This window comes from Alosa pseudoharengus, unplaced genomic scaffold (assembly GCF_046254945.1).
Source record: "Alosa pseudoharengus isolate Yale_2024_CS ecotype anadromous, Long Island Sound unplaced genomic scaffold, YU_APseudo_1.1 YU_APseudo_1.1_scf_9, whole genome shotgun sequence".
In the NCBI taxonomy this organism is placed as follows: Eukaryota; Metazoa; Chordata; class Actinopteri; order Clupeiformes; family Clupeidae; genus Alosa; species Alosa pseudoharengus.
This window is the reverse complement of record NW_027468881.1, coordinates 22,723,399-22,745,801: the sequence shown is the minus strand read 5'-3', so window position 1 is coordinate 22,745,801 and position 22,403 is coordinate 22,723,399. Positions and strand designations below refer to the sequence as shown.

Sequence of the window (22,403 nt, the reverse complement as noted above, 5' to 3'; positions counted from 1 at the left end):
GATGGGGCAGTGGTAGTGTAGTGGTTAAGGAGCTGGGCTAGCATGCAGTAGCCTGAAAGTTGTCGGTTCAATTCCCGGCTTCCACCGTTGTGCCCTTGATCAAGGCACTTAACCCCAAGTTGCTCCGGGGACAATGTAATCCCTTGTAATACAGTTGACATATGTAAGTCGCTTTGGCTAAAAATGCGTCAGCCAAATGTAATGTAATGTATAGGCTACTTCGCGAGTAGTTCAACTGAGAAGAATGGGTGAATTGGACGCACAATTCTTGCGCTGTCACTTTCTCCACTGCGTAAAAGACTAAATTAATTTGCGCTGTGAATGCTAAGATTATTTTGACAGGCCACAGGCTAACTAAAAATCGCTATTAGTAGGACGCAAAGCAGAATATTGAAAGAATGGGGCACCAAGGCCACCGTGGCCTGTAAACCTCTGATTTTCAAAGGGGCTTCACGGCCAATGCAAGGGGCTACGACGGCCATGGCCGTCGTGGCCGCCGTGAAATTCCTACCCTGTATATATATATTTATGGGCAGGCTAGGGAATATAATATATATATATATATATATGTATATATATATATTATATTTATACATATATATTTATATATATATATATATATATATATATATATATATATATTATATTCCATAGCCTGCCCATAAACCTGTGCTACTGTTACTACTGTAGATATAGTAATGTAGATATATATTATCACTATATGTGATATCAGCTAAATTGGGCCACTTTTTGGTAAATCAGTTGGGAAAATAATATAATACTATATATGATTACTAATGACTGTTTTTGATCATTTTGTGTTGAAATTATGTCATAAAATATAATTATTTAGGCCCTACAGTTCTTGAAACATCAACTGTGCCAACATTTTTTGCATAAGCAGTTTCAGGTAAAATGGGCCAGCATCTAAGGTAAAATGGGCCAGCTGTTTCAGGTAAGCATTCGGCCAGTCAAAATGCGAAGGGAATGGTAATTTATCATCAATTTAAATTTCAAAACACAATATTCATATGTGCCATTAAAAAAAACACATTTTGGGTGCAAACTCACATATTCAAATGTGCAATAAAAAATACCATTTTGGAACAGCACAGATCAGTGAATAGATCAGTGACAGATCAAATCGCACCTTTAATGTCTAATCTAATCTAATCTAAAGAACTAAGTGAATCATACGAATAACATATTGACAAAGTGTATTCTGTGGTATGTGTGTTTGTTTGTTTGTGATAAAAGCAGCTGTGATTGTTATTGTAAAGAAAGCAAAGAGAGACTTCCTTCCTGTGCCTCCTACGTTTGTGTGTGTATACTGTATGTGTGTGTGTGTGTGGGCCTGTGGGGGGCACTGAGGGTGAGAGAGCAATAGGGAGTGTGTCTCGACTGACTTTGAGCATGTGTGTGTGTTTGTTTCTTTCTTTCTCTGTGTGTGTGTGTGTGTGTGGTATATTGGTGTAATGAAGGCAAGAGACGGGCTTTGGTTTTTGAGCATGTGGTGTTTTCTTAAAAAAAATATATTTCACCTCCTTAATAGAACCATAGAACAGATCTGACTGCCTCAGCAGCATTAAGTCTGCCATGAATCACCAAGGAGGACACAAATCTGCAGCTCTCATACTGACTCAGCAGTCTTTGCTGCAGAAGCAATTAACACCATTATTAAGGCCATACATTTATGATGGAGCATAGCTGGACCATTAAGCAACATCACATCAGTCTTTGTCTTTATAAAAATGCTAAATTGTTGGTACTGTTGGACTGTATCACAATGACGATGTCTTCTCCATTATTTCTGAGACATCTCTCAATTCCACCTACATGACTAGTGGCAAAGCCATCATCAGTAAATCTGTTTGTGCTAATGATATTATTGGACAGTAAAATATTTGTGCTGATAGTTGTCTTTATGCTCTGATACTTATAACATGATCACATGTATTGATTACATATTTATTGCCTAATTCCATGTGTCACATAAAAGCAAACCTATTTACCAGACTCTAAACTGTCTTGACTATTTGCCTAGTTTAAACAAAGTCCTTTTAGGCAAGTCCCTCCTCTCAGCCGCCATATTGCAACGCTTTTTGGGGACTTATCGGGCATCTATTTCGGCAGAAATGCACGTGCGCAAGGCTTCACGACACCAATCTTGCTCCAGCGGCGAGATCACAACACACGATTGGCACGGTGTCGTCACAACACACCACATGATTGGCTAAATGTATTCACAACACAACATGATTGGCTCAATGTATTCACATGTCGACGTTTTGCCTGGGAAGGGGTGGTATATGTGTAGACAACTGCCATATTGGTGTTACAAACTAACCCCATGCATTTCTATGGAGGATTTTTGAGTGCTGTGTCTCCTCACTAGAAAGTCTCTGGTTTAAATGACATCATCTGCTAAGTTCCACTCCCTTTACTCGTCTGAACTGCCTCTCAGAGTATTGTGAAACGTTTTATACTGGATGATAACAGCCTTCAGGCTAGATAAACAACATCTATAGATCTTATAGATAATATTGTAGTGTTACATTGCTTGTACTCCCCTGATCCAAGTAGGCATGGTATAACAGAGCAATATGCAATTTCAGGGAAGATGAAATTGAGATACACTTCCACAACACAGAACCATTGTTTGGACAGAATGCAAACAGGTTATTTATTTCAAAGTATGATGATTGTACATGGACTATTAAATATGCATGCATACATTGTAGAATCGGAAACTACCCACACAATACTGTATCAGGTGCTTATGTACCAAACCGTGTTAAGCCCGGGCCTGTTGAAATACTTTGCTGCCCTCTATTGGCTACAAATTGCAACAACCGCAACAATTTCGTTCACCATCACCCAGAAGTTCAAGGAAAACCTACACTGCACATTGTTATATTTCTACTTTTATTGACAGATTCAACATGCGTCTGCATTGATTAGCCTTCTAAAGTTTCATGAAACTTGCGCTGCATATTGTACAGAGAAAGCGAAGCAAAATGTTAAGGACGGTATGCTTAAGGACGGTTTAAAGGTTATCATTAGTAATCTGAGGGACGAAGTATGCAGTGGCTGTCATACTGGACCTGTTCTTCATCATCAGATTTGACATCTGCCCGTCACTGCAGTTAATCACGAAGTGACGCACGTCAACTACTAACGAATGGATGGACACACCATTATCTACCAGACAAAATATATATTTGCAATGGTGTTTTGAACACGAGAACTCCTGTTTGCAACTAGAAACAGGATGTGTGCATATTTATATGTTGAATTTATTATACATTGTAACTACTTTATCAACAAACTAGCTCAGTTGCATCCTAAATTATATTTTGAAATATACCACCTCATAATATCTATCACCGTTCCTATATCCATAATCATTGTGGTATCCATAATCATTATTAGCCTATCCACAATCTGATTTACCCTCCCCGACAATCCGATATGTTGGGCTACTTGTTCGTTAACTGCTATAACAATGTGTACATCCATACGCGTAATCATCATCATAACCATCATCTTCAACATCATTTAACTCAAATATTAACTAAAACACATGTCAGTAGCCAGATCGATTTCTGCAATAAACAGTAGGCTATACATTTCACACGTCCTGCACACATTGGCAGTAAACGTAAATTCCGCACGTCCTGCACTCAATGGCACAATTAGTAAATACTCTCCAAGTAGCTGGACAGAAGAGAACGGTAAGACTCTTGGACATTAAGGCTCTACTGGCGTGCATCTGTTGTGAAACAGTAGGCAATTTTTATATGCCACTAGGTCCACATTCCAAAATTTTCCTAAATGCCTTTCTAAAACTATCATCAAAGAACGCATACAGGAAAGGGTTGAGGCAGGAATTGGCGTAGCTTAGACATGTGATAAAATAGGAGATTCCTATTACGACTGGGGTTGGGGACAGGTCTGTGGTGAGAGCGACCACGGTGCTCAGGTGGAACGGCGTCCAACAGAACAAACAGAGCGCCAAAACTATGAACACCATCATAGTTGCCTTCTTCTTGGCTTTATCCAGCGCTTTGCCGTTTGAGCTGAGCTGCATGTTCCTCAGCTTGTATAGCATGACACTGTACAGCACACAAGTTGTGGACACAGGGATGATGAAGCCGAGGACCAGGGTGTAAATCCGGCTAGCTTTGAACCACAGTAGCTCCGGACTTGGGAAGTTTAGGACACAGCTCGTCCTCTTCCCCGCATCGCCAGGACTGACATAGATACTGGCGAAGACAGTGAACGGCAAAACGATTATGAACACCAAGACCCAAACGCTGAGGCTGACAATTTTAGCGAATCTGTAGGTCCGGTGAGGCATCCGTTGTGAGCGCACAGTGGCCAGCACCACCAAGTAACGGTCAATACTCATCACAGTGAGGAAATATATACTAGAGAATATGTTGCAGTGGTCAATCGAGAGAATAAGTTTGCACAGCACCCCACCAAAGGGCCAGTTGGTCAGCAAGTGTTCGGCGATATTTATCGGTAAAACCAGTGTAAAAAGATCATCCGCTATCGCCAGATTTAATATGAACATATTTGTGACTGTTTTCATGTTAGGTGCTTTTAAAATAACGTAGATGACTGCTGTGTTTCCCGTTAGTCCAACCGCACAAATAACTGAGTACACAATTGGTAAAGCGATGTAGAAGTCAGGATAGAGGGACCGAGGCTGAGAAGAGCAGTTGAGGTTGGTTTGATTGCTGTGTATATAGGTTTCCACGGAGAAATTGCAGTTGCCATTACTGTCTCCATTCATATCTTCCATACTTTAGTTATTTAGCTGAAGCTCCTATAAAAAGTGGGGGAAATTAAGATTTAAAAGTTAAAAAGTAGTCTAAATGTTTGCGAAATGAAGAGAATACCAACATAAACTACAGAAGTATTTCCATTTAAGTGCAAATGAATAGAGACATATTCTAAAGCGCGCTAAGTTACAGGCATGGAGACGGGGAGACATGGAATTGCAAATGCTCTCTCAATTTTTGCATGCATCATTGTTGGTTACAGGAGAATAACATGTATTACCTTACCACTTGATGAAGCACGAAGGTCGCCTGATCCGTTCGATATGGTGTGTGAGAGTTGTTGTGAGAGTTTTTTGGTAGGGTACCGCAGCCAGACTTCAGCGTGCCGTGTTTTACGCACATGTGAAGGCGGGGAAATATTGGCCCACGTGTTTACTTGCTGCCTCCGATGGTTTAAACTGCTTTTAAACATTGTTCTGCTGACATGTAAACGCACCGAACAAAGGTAGTTGCAACTTAGCTGATAATGTCACCGTTCTATTTTGCGTACAGTATTTGGTTGTAGGCTTGTCAACATCGCATGTTTGGCTGGAGTGAGATTGTGTGAAGTCATAGTGTGCGCCAGTGCCGCTGCTGGCCATTTGAGTGCCCTAAGGTGTGCCGCAGAAAATTACCCAAATGTCACTCACAGGTCCAGAAAAGCAACTGTTGCATCAAAGAATTTATAACCACATGCTCTCATTGATTGTATGATTGCACTATTTGTGGTATGCAGACATTGTACAACGGGGCCCCATATCCAGTATCCACAGAATCATCACATATCCAGTTCATAACAACAATTAAATTAGACATAGTCACCTACAAATGAAACAGAGGGCGCTTGTTTTATTGAGCAGGTCTTGCATAGAAGCCATAATAAGGCCATATCTGTGATCTGTGATTATTTGACATTTTAGGCTATGGTATGTTTATTTTTTCTTCACACAGGATGTTAGTGTGCCGTGGGACATTTTAAGTGTCAAAAGTGTGCCGTGGCACAAAAAAGGTTGATAAACACTGCCCCAAGCGGAACTGCAGAACTGCCCCTTTATAATAGTATATTTCTTAAGAAAAATACTACTATTAAAATGCAACTAGTTTGATACTGTTTATCTTGTTTAAATGTTGCAGTCACATACTTTAAGGGCATACTTTAAGGGCATACTTTAAGTCCTTTTTGCCAGCTCCATTCAAATATAGCCTGTCTGAGTGGAATCCTTATATCGTGTGATTCATGTAAATGCTTAGGGAAACGAATTATTGAAGAACACCATTACACAAAGGCAAAGGCCACTCTTCATATCCTTGTCCATTTTCCAAATCACAGTGAGTGTAGCCTGTTAAAGTGCCCTCTTGCAGTTTATAAATGGTCAGCAGTGGGAACCAGATAACTCAGAAATCTCCCCTAGCCTTCTCTTTGTTGCCTTCTGTGAAGATGCTGACATCTTCCCTGTTTTAGGACACTGTTTTAATTGAATGCACTTTTGCACATGGCCTGTCGGACTATTAACTGCTAATTGTCTGCAGGTGGGGTAATGGGTTAATTGGGCGACACCCACTCTGGTGCCTTACAAAAGGTCCAGGATTTTGGTGTGTGGAGGCAGACCGATGTAGATGTGCAAGCTGTATGTGTAACAGCCATTTTAAAACAGTTTGTTAAATTAAAAAAGACTGTTTTCAACAAACAAATAGCTGGACAGTGTTTAATCTTTTAAAAATGCAAGATGAAGGTCCATATTTTTCACACCTTCGTGATTTCCTTTAAAACGTTTCCCCTTATATCAAAAAGGGGATATCAATTATTTACAATGACAAGGCAGTTGGAACCTACCCCCCTCTTTCTCTCTCCCTCTCGTGGCGCTCAAGATGCGTTCCCAAATAAATAGAGTAGGCCTAGGATCACATTAGATCTGCTGCATAGTGGAGTTTGAGAGGACCCATATCATCCTTGCATGTAACATGCTGTTGCTGCATTTGACATTGTAAATGTTGGAAAGTTTGAAGTAAAGCTACTTAGCGGTATATGTAGGCTAAACTGTGGACTACTTGGTGCCCTATGCACAGTGCGTGATGCGCGTGGTGGTAGCGGCAGCACTGAGCACAGCGCATGCACGTCAAGGAGAAACCAGAAGGCACACAACACCGGCAACGAGTAACCAGGTGAGACACAGGGCAGCTAATGAGGGCAACAGACAACTAGCAACGACCCTATGGCTTGCGATAACTTTGTTAGCAAAACCACCAGTAGTTAATGGAGCAATGGTAGCTAACATTAAGATAGTTATATCCTGGCTAAGCTTATGGCTAACATGAGTTAACGTGACATTACCTTAAAGTTACTTGGGCTACTTGTCATGATTAGTATTAGATACCACATTGGATTAAGACGACACAATAGCTATATCAGTGATTAACTTGAAACTGGAAATCAATTCCAAGGAATTAGCAGTGCATGAAAATCAGTGTTGGGGTCATTACTCATTACTAGTTACTACTTTAAATTGTAATGGAATTACTTTACTCATTAGTCATTTTGGAAAGTAACTTCATTACTTTACTTTTGAGTTGGTCTCTAACTAGGGTGCAGCTTTTAAAGAGTAGGCCTAGCTTAAGGTTCAAATTAGATCTGCTGCATAGTGGAGTTTGAGAGGACCCATATCATCCTGATGCAACATGCTGTTGCTGCATTTTGACACTGTAAATGTTGGAAAGTTTGCATAGTTAAACAAATACATTTGTTTATTGTAGCCTACAGAAAAATATAAATAACCTGCAGTCAATTGGCTACAGTGCAGTCAAGAGTTGGAAGTAGGTAAACTGGGTAAACCCAGCCCGATCTGCGGTCGGTCGGTCCGGCGAGCTTGGTCTGGTGATAGGCCAGACTTAGGAAGTAGGGGGAATTAATTAACGAACCTGAATGTGGGCCATACGGTTGCTAAGCCTCTATTGCTTGTAGCCTTATTAAACGTCCGCTAGATAGGGTCATTTAAATTCCCAACAACATTGATTTTTGCAGTATAGATTATGTGGTACCTGACATGCAGAATACCTACTCTGACTACGCCACCCGCCACGTGGCTGGTTCTCGGCCTTCCCCACAAAGGAACAGGAACAAAAGGCATATACGAAATACTCAAATTTATTACAAATAGTATAAATACAATCCAGAATGTAAGTTGTGTGTAAGTAAGAAAGACTGCATGGGATAACTGGCTGAGACTCCTCAGGCTAATAAGGTCGGGTCAGCACACACAGCTCCCGTCTTGGAGAGGGGCCCTGGTGAGAGAGGGAGAGAGAGAGACAGCAAACCCAGCACCACAAAAGAATGCAACACGGCAAGCACTGCAAACACAAGAAGTAAATACCACTACAGGATACCACTACAAAATACCACACCGTGTTGTTTACCAGTACACACCGAGAAAATATCTCCCTCCATGTGGCACCCAACCCGAAAGGAGCAGTACTGAGTTGCGGATCCGGCCTTGTACAAAGACAGCCTATATGATCGGACAAAAGAGGAACAGCCAGCTCCCAGCACAAGAGCTGTAAGCGTGCAAGCTTAAGCAAGTGATGTTAGTCCCAGCAGTTACAGAGAGACAATGCAAACAAACAAAAAGACAAACAAAATGAAAGCAAACAAACAAACCCAAAAACTAACAGTAAAACAGTGGCTGGCCTGGTCCCTTTTAAAAGAAATGGTACATATTAGTTACCATGTACATTCCACAGCACAATTACACAATGGACATACAGTATGTAGTAAATATAAGCCTACTTTGCAAGAGCGTTCACTACTCCCCACAGCACAGTGACACAGGAAGAAAGGAACATTCCAGTGCTACAGATTTAAAGAAACATAGTTAATTGATTTATAACTACCAATGTAAACAAACAACTAGGATCATAAATATAAAACAAATTACCAGAGCATCAGTGTCTGTAGCCCAGCACTCATAAATCTTAAAATCAGGCAGTCACCTCAGTGTCCTCCATGAAGAGTGAAACACATGGTTCTAGCATTCACCCTGATAAGTTAAAACAAGTCATGAGAAGTGAGTTCTACAAACACACAGCATGGAACATCATATTCATTACCTGACAGGGGACCTTAACAGTCACAAAGAGCAAGTGGTGGCAGCAGCAAGAGAATGTGAGCTCTCAACAAACCAAACTTTATAACTTCCTAGTTAGTCATGTGACCTGCCCCATGTGACCACGCTTGCAGTCACACAAGCCACACTGGTTGCCAGTGCAGGTGTTCACATAAACCAGAAATCCCCACATCCCCACAATTATTTCTTAAAGGTTATTTCGCCATTACTGGCTCATTTATCAAACGGCTACTTTATGTTCGTCCTCCGCAAATTAAGGTAGCCTACAGGTAGTTTGGTAGAGAGACGTTTGAATAAAGTAGTGTAGTACAACGCGATTGACAACGTTGTGATAGGACGGCCTTGCTCTGGGGGCCCCTGTCAGTGATGGGCCCTTAGAATCGTCCTAACCCCCCCCCCCCCACACACACACACCCCAAGCAGCGCCCCACACCAGTTGTAGTCTGCATGAACAGTCCTTGCACAAGCCACTGTTTTCATTTGCGTAGGGGTGGTGCGGGCTGAAGCCAACCTGTTTGAGGGAGGGCGGTGCAGGAAGAGAATGCGTGCTCTACCTTGTGCACATCTCAGGGTTCCTACGCAGTATGGAAAACCTGGAAAAGTATGGAATTTGATTTGAGTAAATTCCAGGTCTGGATAAATATGGAAAAAAGAAACAAGGGTTTGGAGAAATATTTGTGTTTCCAGACTATTGCATTTGCAGTACTAATCACTTCACTCAGGTCATAATGAACCATTCCTACTGTTGTGAGCTTAACTGTCAGTCCCCATCGTCAAGATACAACTATGATACAACTAAAAATGACCAAGCTAAATGGACGAATATTAAGTGTCATTTTTTAATTCACTTTAGTTGTCCATACCTTTGTTTTCACCGAGTTATCCCAAACCAGAAGTGGTCGCAATGTCAAGAATATGGTCAGAAAAATCTAACGAGAAGAAATTTGAGTATGGAGTATTTGAGTATGGAAAAAGTATGGAATTTTGAAATGGAAAATGTGTAGGAACCCTGACATCTCTACAATGAAATATTGTATTTAGGCTAATCTATATTTTAAATAAGTAACCACTGTGTGCTGCTATGGAAATAAGTCAAAGTCAAAGTCTGCTTTATTGTCAATTTCTTCACATGTCAAGACATACAAAGAGATCGAAATTACGTTTCCCACTATCCCACGGTGGAGACAAGACATATTTTACCAATTAGGTCCACAGACAAACATAACATTCAAGTAAACAATATAAAAAGTAAAAATAAGAAGGCACATACAATGAAGAAATAAGAGCAGCAAAATTTGGGTTGAAATTGTGCAATTGTGCATACAGTAGACAGTCAATATAATAGTGCAAAAGTCAGGCCAATAAATGGCTGAGGTAGTTCTGTATGACCTAAGTATGCAAGTGGCATAGTGGTGCAAGTTATGTAAGAGCAGCAGAAGTGTGTTCAGAAGTGTTTTCAGGACAACAGGACAACAACAACAAGTTGCAAAGTGTGCAAGTGTACAAGTGGAGTAGTGCAAGTGGAGGAGTAGTAATAATAGTAATAAGTCAATATATTAGAAATATTGTGAGTAACGCAGGAATAAGCGAACAAATTACTTTGAAATAAATTAAATTTGAATTGTAATGCGTTACCTTACTTTGTTACCCAATAAATTAACTAAATTACAGTTACCCCCAAAATTGTGATGTAAAATATCATAGTTAAAAAAGAAATGCGGTGGCGCAGCAGGCTACAGCGCCCGTACCATATACGGTTCGAATCAGACTTGTGGTCATTTCTCGATCCCACCCCATCTCTCTCTCCCACTTGCTTCCTGTCACTCTACACTGTCCTGTCAAAATGAAGGCAAAAAAGCCCAAAAAATATACTTAAAAAAACAAAAATGCAGAAATTATTACTAAGGTGTTGCTAGGATAGACATGGTCGTTGCATAGTTTAATGAAAGTTGATAGTGTAAAAATAGACAGTTTAAATGAATGACTTGAATGTAGATAGTTTAAACGTTGTTGATAGACAAATCGGGTCCATGTACTTTTGCGTTCATTTATTATTCTATTTTGGAAATGAAATAGAAAATGGAAAAACAAGTGGTAGGCTATACAACTATTGCCTCCATTGCATTTGCAGTACTTGCAACAACGGATACCAGCTACCCGAAAGGGACACCCATTCTTGTGTGCACACTTGCCACACGACCAGGGATCTGGCTAACCTTCAGGTTTTGAGATTACAACCTCAGGGACTAATAAACTGCCCTTTCTTACAAAACCATAAGCATCTGCATTTAAGATCAAGGTGGCGTCTGTAAATGGTGCTTAGACCCAAAGCTGCTGTTGATAATAGGCTCTTTGTATATGTTTTCTTGCATTAGTGGGAAACAGTTCCTCTGAGTGCGTGCGCAGAGAGAATTTGTGCAGTTAATATCTACAAGTGTGAAATAATATAATACGCCCGAATGCATGTTTTATCGTGCGAGTGCTTTATGGCACTGCTGTGTCGCCATAGTTGACATACATAGTTTAATAAATGTTGATAGTTTAAAAATTGAATGTAGATAGTTTAAAAAATGTTGATAGACGGATAGTTTAATGCATGTTGATACATAGATAGTTTAATAGTTGCTGATAGACAGTTTAATGGATGTTGATAGGCTGATAGTTTAGTGGATGTTGATACACAGTTTAATAGATTTTGATGGTATAAAAGTAGATAGTTTAAAAGTTGAATGTAGATAGTTTAATGGATGTTGATAATCAGAAAGTTTAATGGATGTTGATAGGCAGATAATTTGATGGATGTTGATGGACAGAATGTTTAACCCTCTAAGCGGACTTGTATGATCAACAACTGGAGCAGGACGAGCTCCAACCACAGGAGGAACCCCAAGTCCAGGAGGAGGGTGAGGAGATGATCACCGAACCACAGAACGAGGACCCCACCTGGGCCAAAGACCCTGACTACCAGCCCCCTGCCAAGAAGACAAAGAAGAGCAAGCTGCACTACAACGTAAAGGACGACAAGGACATGGACGTGCCTGGGCACGTCTTTGAGGAGGAGCAGCAGGAGGGCCTGCTCTCGGAGGTCAACACAGAGAAGGTGTTGGGCAACATGAATCCACCCAAACCCACCAAAATCAAAAAGAAGGGTGAGCTACTAAAATACAGCCATCTTTAAGTGGCATGCTGTTTTAGAACGTGCTAAAGTAGAATGCGTGTAGCATGAATTGGGGAAGTCACTGAGTAACTGAAATGTCATCCCCCTTGATCTTAGTCATAAATGATGATGGGTAATTTTCTTATGAAAAGACTCCTGCCTAACCCAAATGTGTCATGTAGGTGTGAAGAAAACATTCCAGTGCGAGCTGTGCAGCTACACCAGCCCCTGCCGCTCCAACCTGGACCGCCACATGAAGAGCCACACGGACGAGAGGCCCCACCAATGTAACCTGTGCGACCGCGCTTTCAGGACAGTCACTCTGCTGAGAAACCACCTGAACACACACACAGGTACACAACACATGCAGCTTTCAAGACCCAAGATGAAAATGAAGAGGCATACATTTTTTCTTTTAACTGGATGTGTCAGGATGTGTTTGATGGCTCTTTGTGTTTTTCTTGGCCAGGCACCAGACCACACAAGTGCACTGACTGTGAGATGGCGTTTGTAACCAGTGGAGAACTTGTTAGGCACCGACGTTACAAGCACACCCACGAGAAGCCCTACAAGTGCTCTCTGTGTGATTACGCCAGTGTGGAGGTGAGTTGTCATTCCTATTGCATTCATTCATTCATTCATTCATTCATTCTTTCTTTCATGTATCCCTCTGTGATCTATTGTGTGACATTGTCCCTGACGATTTGTTGGTTGTCCCCCAGGTGTGTAAGCTGAAGCGCCACATCCGCTCCCACACCGGAGAGCGCCCCTTCCAGTGCAGCTTGTGCAGCTATGCCTCCACTAACACATACACGCTGAAGAGACACATGACCGCACATTCAGGTGAGCCTGTCAGCAGCACCAACTCTCGGTCTTCAACGTCGCTCTGTCTTTCTCTCTCGCTCGCTCCAACTGTCTTTACTGTGAGACGGTCGGTAACCGTACCTCTCTGTCCACCATATCTCTCTGTCTCGCTCTCTATCTGTCTCTCTGATGTTTTGTGTGTCTCTTATCTCCTGTAATTAATTATTGCCTTTGAGTGGTATCTGACTGTCCTCTCCTCACCGGAACAGGGGAGAAACCCTATGAGTGTTACATCTGCCACGCTCGCTTCACCCAGAGTGGCACTATGAAGGTGCACATCTTGCAGAAACACACTGTGCAGAAACACAAGTTTCACTGCCCACACTGCGACACAGTCATAGCCCGCAAGAGTGTCTTCAGTAAGAATTCACCATCCTTGTACTTTTACTATAGAATGCAAAGTCAAAGTTTATACTTCCTGTAAATGCAGTAGTTTGTGTGCTGTAGCTGTTGGCTCAGTCCACTCATGAATTACTGGTCAACAAAGGATTCCCTCTTGTTAGCCCTTTGGTCAATTTCTTTGAGCACATTTCTCATTGGTGGAACCCTTACCCTGCTCTTTAGCCAACACACCTTTCCACCCCCTCAGATGTTCATCTGCGTGAGCAGCACTCGTACATCGAGCAGGGCCGGAAATGTCGCTACTGTGAGGCCGTCTTCCACGTGCGCTACGCCCTCACCCAGCACCAGAAGTCCCACAAGAACGAGAAACGCTTCAAGTGCAACCAGTGCGATTACGCATGCCGACAGGTCAGATTTGTTCCTCCCTCTCTCCACGCTCACATTCATATTGGATAGGAAGACACCAAAGCAATAATGATATCACATTTGATATAGAAACCTACACATACTGTACTTCCATTTGACACGTGATTTTAACTTGCGTTCTTTTGTGAACAGGAGCGTCACATGGTGATGCATAAGCGCACCCACACCGGTGAGAAGCCGTACGCCTGCAGCCACTGTGAGAAGACCTTCAGGCAGAAACAGCTGCTGGACGTGCACTTCCGCCGCTACCACGACCCCAACTTTGTGCCCACCTCCTTTGTGTGCACCAAGTGTGGCAAAACTTTCACCCGCAGGGTGAGAATAGGGCTCTCCTCCACTGACCAGTGTCATGGATTCATTGATTGGTTACTTTGCCATTTGGATGGGTTTCTTGATATTGGATGCGTTGGAAGTAATGAGTTATTCTGTGAGATGTTTCAGACACCTGTGTGTCAGTGGCCCATATAAGCAATAGCTTGATATGTAGGAAGTTTGCTTAACAGGCAGGTTTAAACAGTGTTACCCTGTTAGTATGAATGTGTATCTACTTCACTGATCTGATGATTGAACCGATCTAAAGCTGAGTAAGCACACCGAGTCATCATGGTGCCTGTCTCGTTCCAGAACACCATGGCCCGGCATGCAGAGAACTGCAATGGCCAGGACACCACCGGTGGCAAAAACAGGGCTCCTCCTAGGAAAGGCCGCGGCAGGAAGAGGAAGATGCGCGGCAACCATCAGACAACCAGGCCAGGAACAGTGGCATCCATTCATCCATCCATTTAAGTTTTTAAAAGACCTGCAGTTTGAGAAGTTGTGATGGGAACTTTGATGGGAAGTTGTGAGCTGATCTGTTTCTTGTCAGGACTACGTTTGTTATGGGTAAAGTTGCTTTGAAAAGGAGACATTGTGGACAATGGATGTTTGAATAAAAGGAGTGCTTTTGGGGGGGAAATGACTATAAAGTTTTGTTGCTCTTTTTAGTAACATAAAAAAGATTGGAAACGATGTCCTCTATCCGAACATTTCTGCTGAATTAAAAACGATGTTTCCTCCTACATGTAATTGCATTTAAACTGCTTTTCTTTTTTCCCTTTGTTTTGTTAAGCTCTTAAAATTATAGGTTGATGCATTTTGTACTTAGCTGTATTTTCCTTTCCCTTCCTCACAGCAGCCACTTAATCATATACTGTTGCTTCCTTATCCTACTCCGTCGACTCCATTTTCCTCATCACTCCCAAATTTCTCTCTTTTTCTCCACATGTAACACCCTCATGATTTTTGAAATCCTTTCCCATTTTGCATACTCTCCTTTCATTTTATCACGCTAGCTGATGTGCTTATCTTCCCTTTCCCCAAGTTATTTTCATGCTGCAGAACATTGTTCTGCTGACATGTAAACGCACCGAACAAACAAAGGTAGTTGCAACTAAGCTGATAATGTCACTGTTCTATTTTACGTACAGTATTTGTAGGATTGTCAACATCGGGTGTTTGGCTGGAGTGAGATTGTGTGAAGTCATAGTGTGCGCCAGTGCCGCTGCTGGCCATTTGAGTGCCCTAAGCAGAACTGCTTTGTGGTGCCCCCCCCCCCCCCCCCCTTTATAATAGTATATTTCTTAAGAAAAATACTACTATTAAAATACAACTAGTTTGATACTGTTTATCTTGTTTAAATGTTGCAGTCACATACTTTAAGGGAATACTTTAAGTCCTTTTTGCCAGCTCCATTCAAATATGGCCTGTCTGAGTGGAATCCTTATATCGTGTGATTCATGTAAATGCTTAGGGAAACGAATTATTGAAGAACACCACACAAAGGCAAAGGCCACTCTTCATATCCTTGTCCATTTTCCAAATCACAGTGAGTGTAGCCTGTTAAAGTGCCCTCTTGCAGTTTATAAATGGTCAGTAGTGGGAACCAGATAACTCAGAAATCTCCTCTAGCCTTCTCTTTGTTGCCTTCGTGATTTCCTTTAAAAAGTTTCTTATATCAAAAAGGGGATATCAATTATTAACAATGACAAGGCAGTTGGAACCTACCCCTCTCTCTCTCGTGGCGCTCAAGATGCGTTCCCAAATAAATAGAGTAGGCCTAGCATAAGGATCACATTAGATCTGCTGCATAGTGGAGTTTGAGAGGACCCATATCATCCTTGCATGTAACATGCTGTTGCTGCATTTTGACATTGTAAATGTTGGAAAGTTTGAAGTAAAGCTACTTAGCGGTATATGTAGGCTAAACTGTGGACTACTTGGTGCCCTATGCACAGTGCGTGATGCGCGTGGTGGTAGCGGCAGAGTTGCGACACTCTTTGAAGTCGTGGCCACGTGGTTCACGTACGCTTCAACAGTTCCAAACAGCTCTTCGCGTGTAGTGTTATTTGAATGGGATAGACAGAAGCAAGTGCATTATTGAACGGAAAACATTACAACAAAACAAAAACGAGTGTTATTACGTGTTAGTATGCTTAATAGTGTCAATTACATATTGCGAGTATAATTGCTCTGCAACATCGATCTAAAATATGTTCTTTGGTAGTTCTAACATTGAACGTTTGTTTCCTTGCTGGGCATATGCTGTTATTGGATTCCTACATTTGCCTGTATCACGCTACATATACTTTACTTACATTGTCAAAACGTAGGCTATGCATTTTGTATCCTTTTTGTATGTGGACATTAGATCCAGTGTCCTTTTCAGTTCGTTTGGTGAGATGAAGATGATGGTACCCCCCCCCAATCTACCACACAGCTTTGATCATTGTAAGACTAGCAATAAACGTCTATCAAATATATAAATAGCATTCAGTAGCCTAACAGCTTACATTTTAAAAGTTTGATCAATGCATTAAATCTGTTCTCTTTTAGAGAAATAGTAGAAAGGTGGCCATCACAAAGCCTTGGTAGTAACATTTTAAGACTAGCCATAAACATGTCAAAAACACATAGGTACTTTAAAATACTTATAACTTATATTTCAGCCGGCTGGTGAGACTACAACATGAAAAGGATGACTGATACATGTTTGGTTTTCAATAGAAGTTTTATTACGTTTTCAATGTGTGTTTAAAACAAGAACAGGAACAAATGCAAAAAAGACTGGGAGAAAGGTATGGTGACACTGCAACATAAAAAGGAGGTCTGACACTCATTTAGGTTTCCAAAAAATAAAAAGATTTCAGTATGAACAACAATTGTGTGTGGACTACACAAAAGACACTATGAAGGGATGGACAGCTCTCCATATACTCTGTACACCTATAAGAGGGACATGGTGACATTCTTGAATTTCCCCTTGGGGATGAATAAAGTATCTATCTATCTATCTGGTAAGGAGGATGCAACACATTTGGCTGGAGTCAGGAGTGTTATGGGAGGTGTGGAAGATGCTGGATCAACACAACTCCCTTTGTGTAAGGGCCCCATTGTGTGGACCTCAAACATAAAAAAATATCTTATTTGTCCATTCCAGTCATATATCGCACACCCTTCTTGTCCTCTGCATCCTTGGTCCTGGATAAGCAGAACAGGCACAGTGGAGAATGGAGGGAGAGAACAGAGCAGGTAACACTCAGTGTATACTTGGGACAGCACATTAAGTAAGTAGCAGAAACCTAAGCAAGAGGCCATCTCCAGCAAGAGGCCAGCAAGAGTTTTACATAGGCTACCCATACACAGCCAACCATTTGCAAGGCTGGGGGTGCCACAAGTCCACACAAAACTATAACAATAACAACATGAAGAATAATTTTGTTGGGGATTACTTTCAGAGTGACCTATGCCCTATTAACCTGACTACACTTTTCAGTTATCCAAAAAAAGATATTTGTCCTACTTACAAAGATCACTGACCTAATGAAAGGCAATGTCCTCTTGTCACGTCACTCTCTTCCATGCAAACTTCGCTATGTATTTGACAAATTACTTGGCAGACAAAGCAATCAAACTTATTACACCAAGAACACCAACACGAAATGTAAAATTACTGAAAACTAAATGAACTGAAACCTGAAATCGATTATCAGTTGGAGCAAAAACTTCTACTGTAGGCTACCATACAGACGGCACTGTCCACGCTCGTGCCACACTCGCCTACCGCTTGTGCCACTGCACTGTCCCGTTTGTTACAGTGATAGTGGCACAGGACTGGGCTGGCAAGGGAAGAGCCACGCACCAGTAACAACAACAATAACTTATAATAGTCTAGGTTTTTGACCATGGTAAAGTTGGTTTTATATTGGACTTTGGATATTCGACACATTCGAAAAATCTATTTAGCACTGACTACGATGGTCGAGTTTGTGTCAAACCAACTTTAATGTGTTTAAACAAGGTCTGCCTATATTACACAAAGCTTCTTTTGTCCAAAAACCCATGTTTTGATTTTATGATTTTTTTATGCAGATGAAAGATTTTAATCTATTATGCGGCTTCACCTTTTGACTTACCCATACTAAAACACATCTCCTGAACTCGGCTTACTGCCCTTTCTAGGACACAAAGCTTCTTTTTCCCTAAAACCTGCTCTTTGATTTTATAAAATTTTTAATGTTAAATGTTTCAAATCTATTATGCGGCTTGCCCTTTTGACCTACCCATGTCAAAACACATCTGGTGAACTTGGATTACTGCTCTATATAGTACACAAAGCTTCTGTTTTTCAAAAACTCATTCTTTGATTTTATATTAATATTTTACTATTCAAAAATGCTATAAATCTATTATGCGACTTCCACTTTCAACCTACCCATGTTAAAACACATCTGTTACACTCAGCTAACTGCCCTTCATAATACATAAAGCTTCTTTTTTCCAAAAACTCCCTCTTTGATTTTATATATTTTTTTTACTGTAAAAAATGCTATAAATCTATTATGCGACTTCCCCTTTTGACCTACTCATGTCAAAAAACATCTGCTGCACTCAGCTAACTTCCCTTCATAGTACACAAAGCTTCTTTTTTCCAAAAACTGCCTCTTTGATTTTATATACATTTTTTAAGCTTTTTAAGCTTAAAAACAGCAAGAATGCATTCCTCTACAACACTAGAAATTGAGTAATATTATTTATATGGTTCAGGCTAACATTTGGCCAAGCCACAATATAAATTAGCAGCTAATAAAGTAATAATTAACTTCCTATCACTTCCTATTGACCTGGAAGTCCTAGCGTCATTTCAAGACATTTAAGCTTGATAATCGCGGCAAACATTCCTTTAAACAAACACACAGACAAACAGGAGACGCCGGTAAGACACTGTGATGGTATGTGAAACTATGTTACCTTTAAGCTAAATAAACAGACACGTAATTAACAAAGATGTGTTGCGTGATTATTGTACCCGGTCATGATTGTGAAGTAAATGGTATGGTTTTAAACAGTAAGAGATGTATTGATGGTTGTAGCTATAGCATATTAAATCACCGTAGTTTCGGATGTTAAGTGTGCACTAGAAAGCTACGGGATTACTGTGGGGGTTTTGATGAATAGCTAGGTTAACAGATGATATGGAAACAGTATGAGGATTAACGGAACACATTGACACACTAGACAAACATATAAAGGCAACATTTGCACTTAGTCTTTGAGAACTGGCATAGGTAGCGCATCGCTACCGTGACGGTAGCTATGCGCCCCGTCACAGTACAATATTAATATAAAATCAAAGAGAGAGTTTTTGGAAGAAAGAAGCTTTGTGTACTATGAAGGGAAATTAGCTGAGTACAACAGATGTGTTTTGACATGGGTAGGTCAAAAGGTCAAGCCGCATAGTAGATTTATAGAAGTTTTGAATAGTAAAAAATGTATATAAAATCAAAGAATGAGTTTAAAAAAATATAAGCTTTGTGTAATATGTAGGGCAGTTACCTGAGTGCAATATATGTGTTTTGACATGGGTAGGTCAAAAGGTCAAGCCGCATAATAGATTTATAGCATTTTTGAATAGTAAAATATAATATAAAATCAAAGAGTGAGTTTTTAGAAAAAATAAGCTTTGTGAAATGAAGGGCAGTTAGCTGAGTGCAACAGATGTGTTTTGACATGGGTAGGTGAAAAGGTCAAGCCGCATACTAGATTTAAAGCATTTTTTTTACATTAAAAATATTTATAAAAATCAAAGAATGGGTTTTTGGGAAAAAGAAGCTTTGTGTACTATATAGAGCAGTAATCCGAGTTCACCAGATGAGTTTTGACATGGGTAGGTCAAAAGGTGAAGCCACATAATAGATTGAAATCTTTTATCAGCATAAAAAATTCATAAAACCAAAACATGGGTTTTTGGACAAAAAAAGCTTTGTGTAATATAGGCAGGCCTTGTTCAAACACATTAAAGTTGGTTTGACACAAACTCGACCCTCATAGTCAGTGCTAAATAGATTTTTCGAATGTGTCGAATATCCAACGTCCAATATAAAACCAACGTTACCACGGTTAGGTTTTGCTCCTACTGCTTCCCCTGAAATTCATAACTGAAATCCCCTCGTTCACGAGTCGTGGACACTAGCCTACTTCAGCCCACGGTTCAGTTCATAACGCCATAAAACTCGCCATCTAGCAAGCTAATCTATATCAGGTTTAAAGACAATAATCACATTTATTTGCTCCATTTTTCACCTGAAAAGCGTTAATCACAAACCCATTGATAACCAGCACATCATCTGAATACCATGAGTTACCATGCTGAATGAAATGTATTTTATCAAGATAAAGTGCTTGAAATCCTTGAAAATGCTTGGATTTTAATGTTGCGTTTTCAAGGTTTGAAAAGTGCTTGCATTTCGGATAAAGTGCTTGAAAATGCTTAAAATTGTAAGTGTATTTCTTTTGACACAAATAGCTATCTGACGGAATAGTTAGCTTATTAGATGCAGAACGTCGGAGAGTTTAAAATTAAAACTTCTCCGCCATGGTCCTCGGTTGCGCACCGATCTGCGTAGGCTATGTAACTGATCTGCCAGTCTGTTTTCATGCGTGACAACGCCCCCCTGCCACACAGTCGGAGATGACCATCAACATGAAGTGAGGTTGCCGTTTCAATGAGCGTTGGTTAGAAAACAGCTATTTCGGACTGCTGAACAGAAATCATGTAGGCCTAGGGTCTTACAGATGCATTGCTAGCTAGGTCGCCATTAAAGCTAACATATTATTGAATAGGCTACTTAGCTCCAATCATTGGAAGACAAGGAAAAAGTTAGGTTGAAGAGGGAGACGAAACTTTATGGCATGTGAATGCAAAACCGCACCAGTCATGTCTATGGCCGTACTGTATCTACCATAGAGGTCACCTTTCTTTCTTCAAATTTCGTTTTATTCATTAACTAAAAATAGCCGACAAGACAATTATCCTTGCATCAACGCAGCGTCACGCAACACGTAGTTGTAGATATACCTCTGACATGTCAAAACGAAAGTACAGTTGACTGCTATCGCGGAGCTATGTCCTAACTCAGTGTTTTTCAACCACTGTGCCGGGGCACACTAGTGTGCCGTGAGAGATCATCAGGTGTGCCGCAGAAAATTACCCAAATGTCACTCACTGGTCCAGAAAAGCAACTGTTGCATCAAATAATGTATAACCACATGCTCTCATTGATTGTATGATTGCACTATTTGTGGTATGCAGGCATTGTACAAAGGGGGCCCCATATCCAGTATTAACAGAATCATCACATATCCAGTTCATAACTACAATTAAATTAGATATAGTCACCTACAAATGAAACAGAGGGCGCTTGTTTTATTGAGCAGGTCTTGCATAGAAGCCATAATAAGGCCATATCTGTGTATTATTTAAAAATTTTAGGCTATGCTATGGTATGTTTATTTTTTCTTCACACAGGATGTTAGTGTGCCGTGGGACATTTTAAGTGTCAAAAGTGTGCCGTGGCACAAAAAAGGTTGAAAAAAACTGTCCTAACTAACGACGCAACACAGTGTCTCACGCAGCTCAAATAAACTTCAATACCCACAAATCCATTGTCCAAAATAAATAATCGTCAGACCTGAACAAAGGCTGACTTCAAGGCCTACTCAAAATGTTATGCTGAAATTCAGTGGAGTTGCAGCTAGCTAACCTGCACTGATAGTAGCCTAGATAGTAGATAATAGTAGATATTTATATGGATATTATCTAAGCATGATATTGATTATCGGTCAGTTATTTACACAGGAGACGGGAGAAGGGAAATCAGGCAGAAAGGTGGAAATGAGGAGAAAGAGTTAGGAGAAGAGAGGGAAATAATAGGCAAAGGGCCCTCACAAGTGAGTGAGAGACAAGATGTGACACTCACTGTGTCAGAAGGTACAAGCTCCGCAGCCTATGACCCTGCAATTTATAAATGCAACATTCACTACTCTGATGAGGAGAAGCAGAGCATTCTTAAATAAAGATGGAGCAGAGATCAGTATAAATATCCTCAAAACCAATTGGAGAAAATGCTCTTGAAATATACAGGTGCATCTAAAAAAGTAGAATATTGTGGAAAAGTGTGTTGGTTATAAACAAAACATGTTATAAACCGAACAAATGTTTCTACGTCATACGGCAAAATGATCATGATAGCCTTTACATTACAGCCCTCTATGGTTAAGTCTTTCATAGGCATATATAGGCTACTCTTTTATAAATGTACCATATGCCTAATAGGCTGTATTTCTAAGTGT

At 40.6% G+C, this 22,403-nt stretch overlaps 2 protein-coding genes across 2 annotated transcripts; one reads left to right on the top strand and one right to left on the bottom strand.

Annotated features, from left to right (window-relative positions):
* Positions 1-3,796: 3,796 nt before the first annotated feature.
* On the bottom strand, positions 3,797-4,801 carry LOC143115257 (neuropeptides B/W receptor type 2). The gene has a single exon (XM_076277227.1). The coding sequence runs from the start codon at positions 4,799-4,801 to the stop codon at positions 3,797-3,799; it is 1,005 nt and encodes a 334-aa protein (XP_076133342.1).
* A 6,605-nt stretch (positions 4,802-11,406) lies between these two features.
* Positions 11,407-14,522, top strand: LOC143115256 (transcriptional repressor CTCF-like). Its single transcript, XM_076277226.1, has 9 exons — positions 11,407-11,455; positions 11,779-12,096; positions 12,287-12,457; positions 12,574-12,707; positions 12,827-12,947; positions 13,178-13,327; positions 13,558-13,718; positions 13,869-14,051; positions 14,361-14,522. The coding sequence occupies exons 1-9, from the start codon at positions 11,407-11,409 to the stop codon at positions 14,520-14,522; spliced, it is 1,449 nt and encodes a 482-aa protein (XP_076133341.1).
* The last annotated feature ends 7,881 nt before the right edge of the window (positions 14,523-22,403 follow it).

Coding starts and splice junctions, on each gene's coding strand:
- LOC143115257 (XM_076277227.1), bottom strand. CDS start 4,801: ATGAATGGAGACAGTAATGGCAACTGCAATTTCTCCGTGGAAACCTAT.
- LOC143115256 (XM_076277226.1), top strand. CDS start 11,407: ATGCATGTTTTATCGTGCGAGTGCTTTATGGCACTGCTGTGTCGCCAT. Junction 13,719..13,868: donor GCGATTACGCATGCCGACAG/GTCAGATTTGTT, acceptor TTTTGTGAACAG/GAGCGTCACATGGTGATGCA. Junction 14,052..14,360: donor GCAAAACTTTCACCCGCAGG/GTGAGAATAGGG, acceptor GTCTCGTTCCAG/AACACCATGGCCCGGCATGC.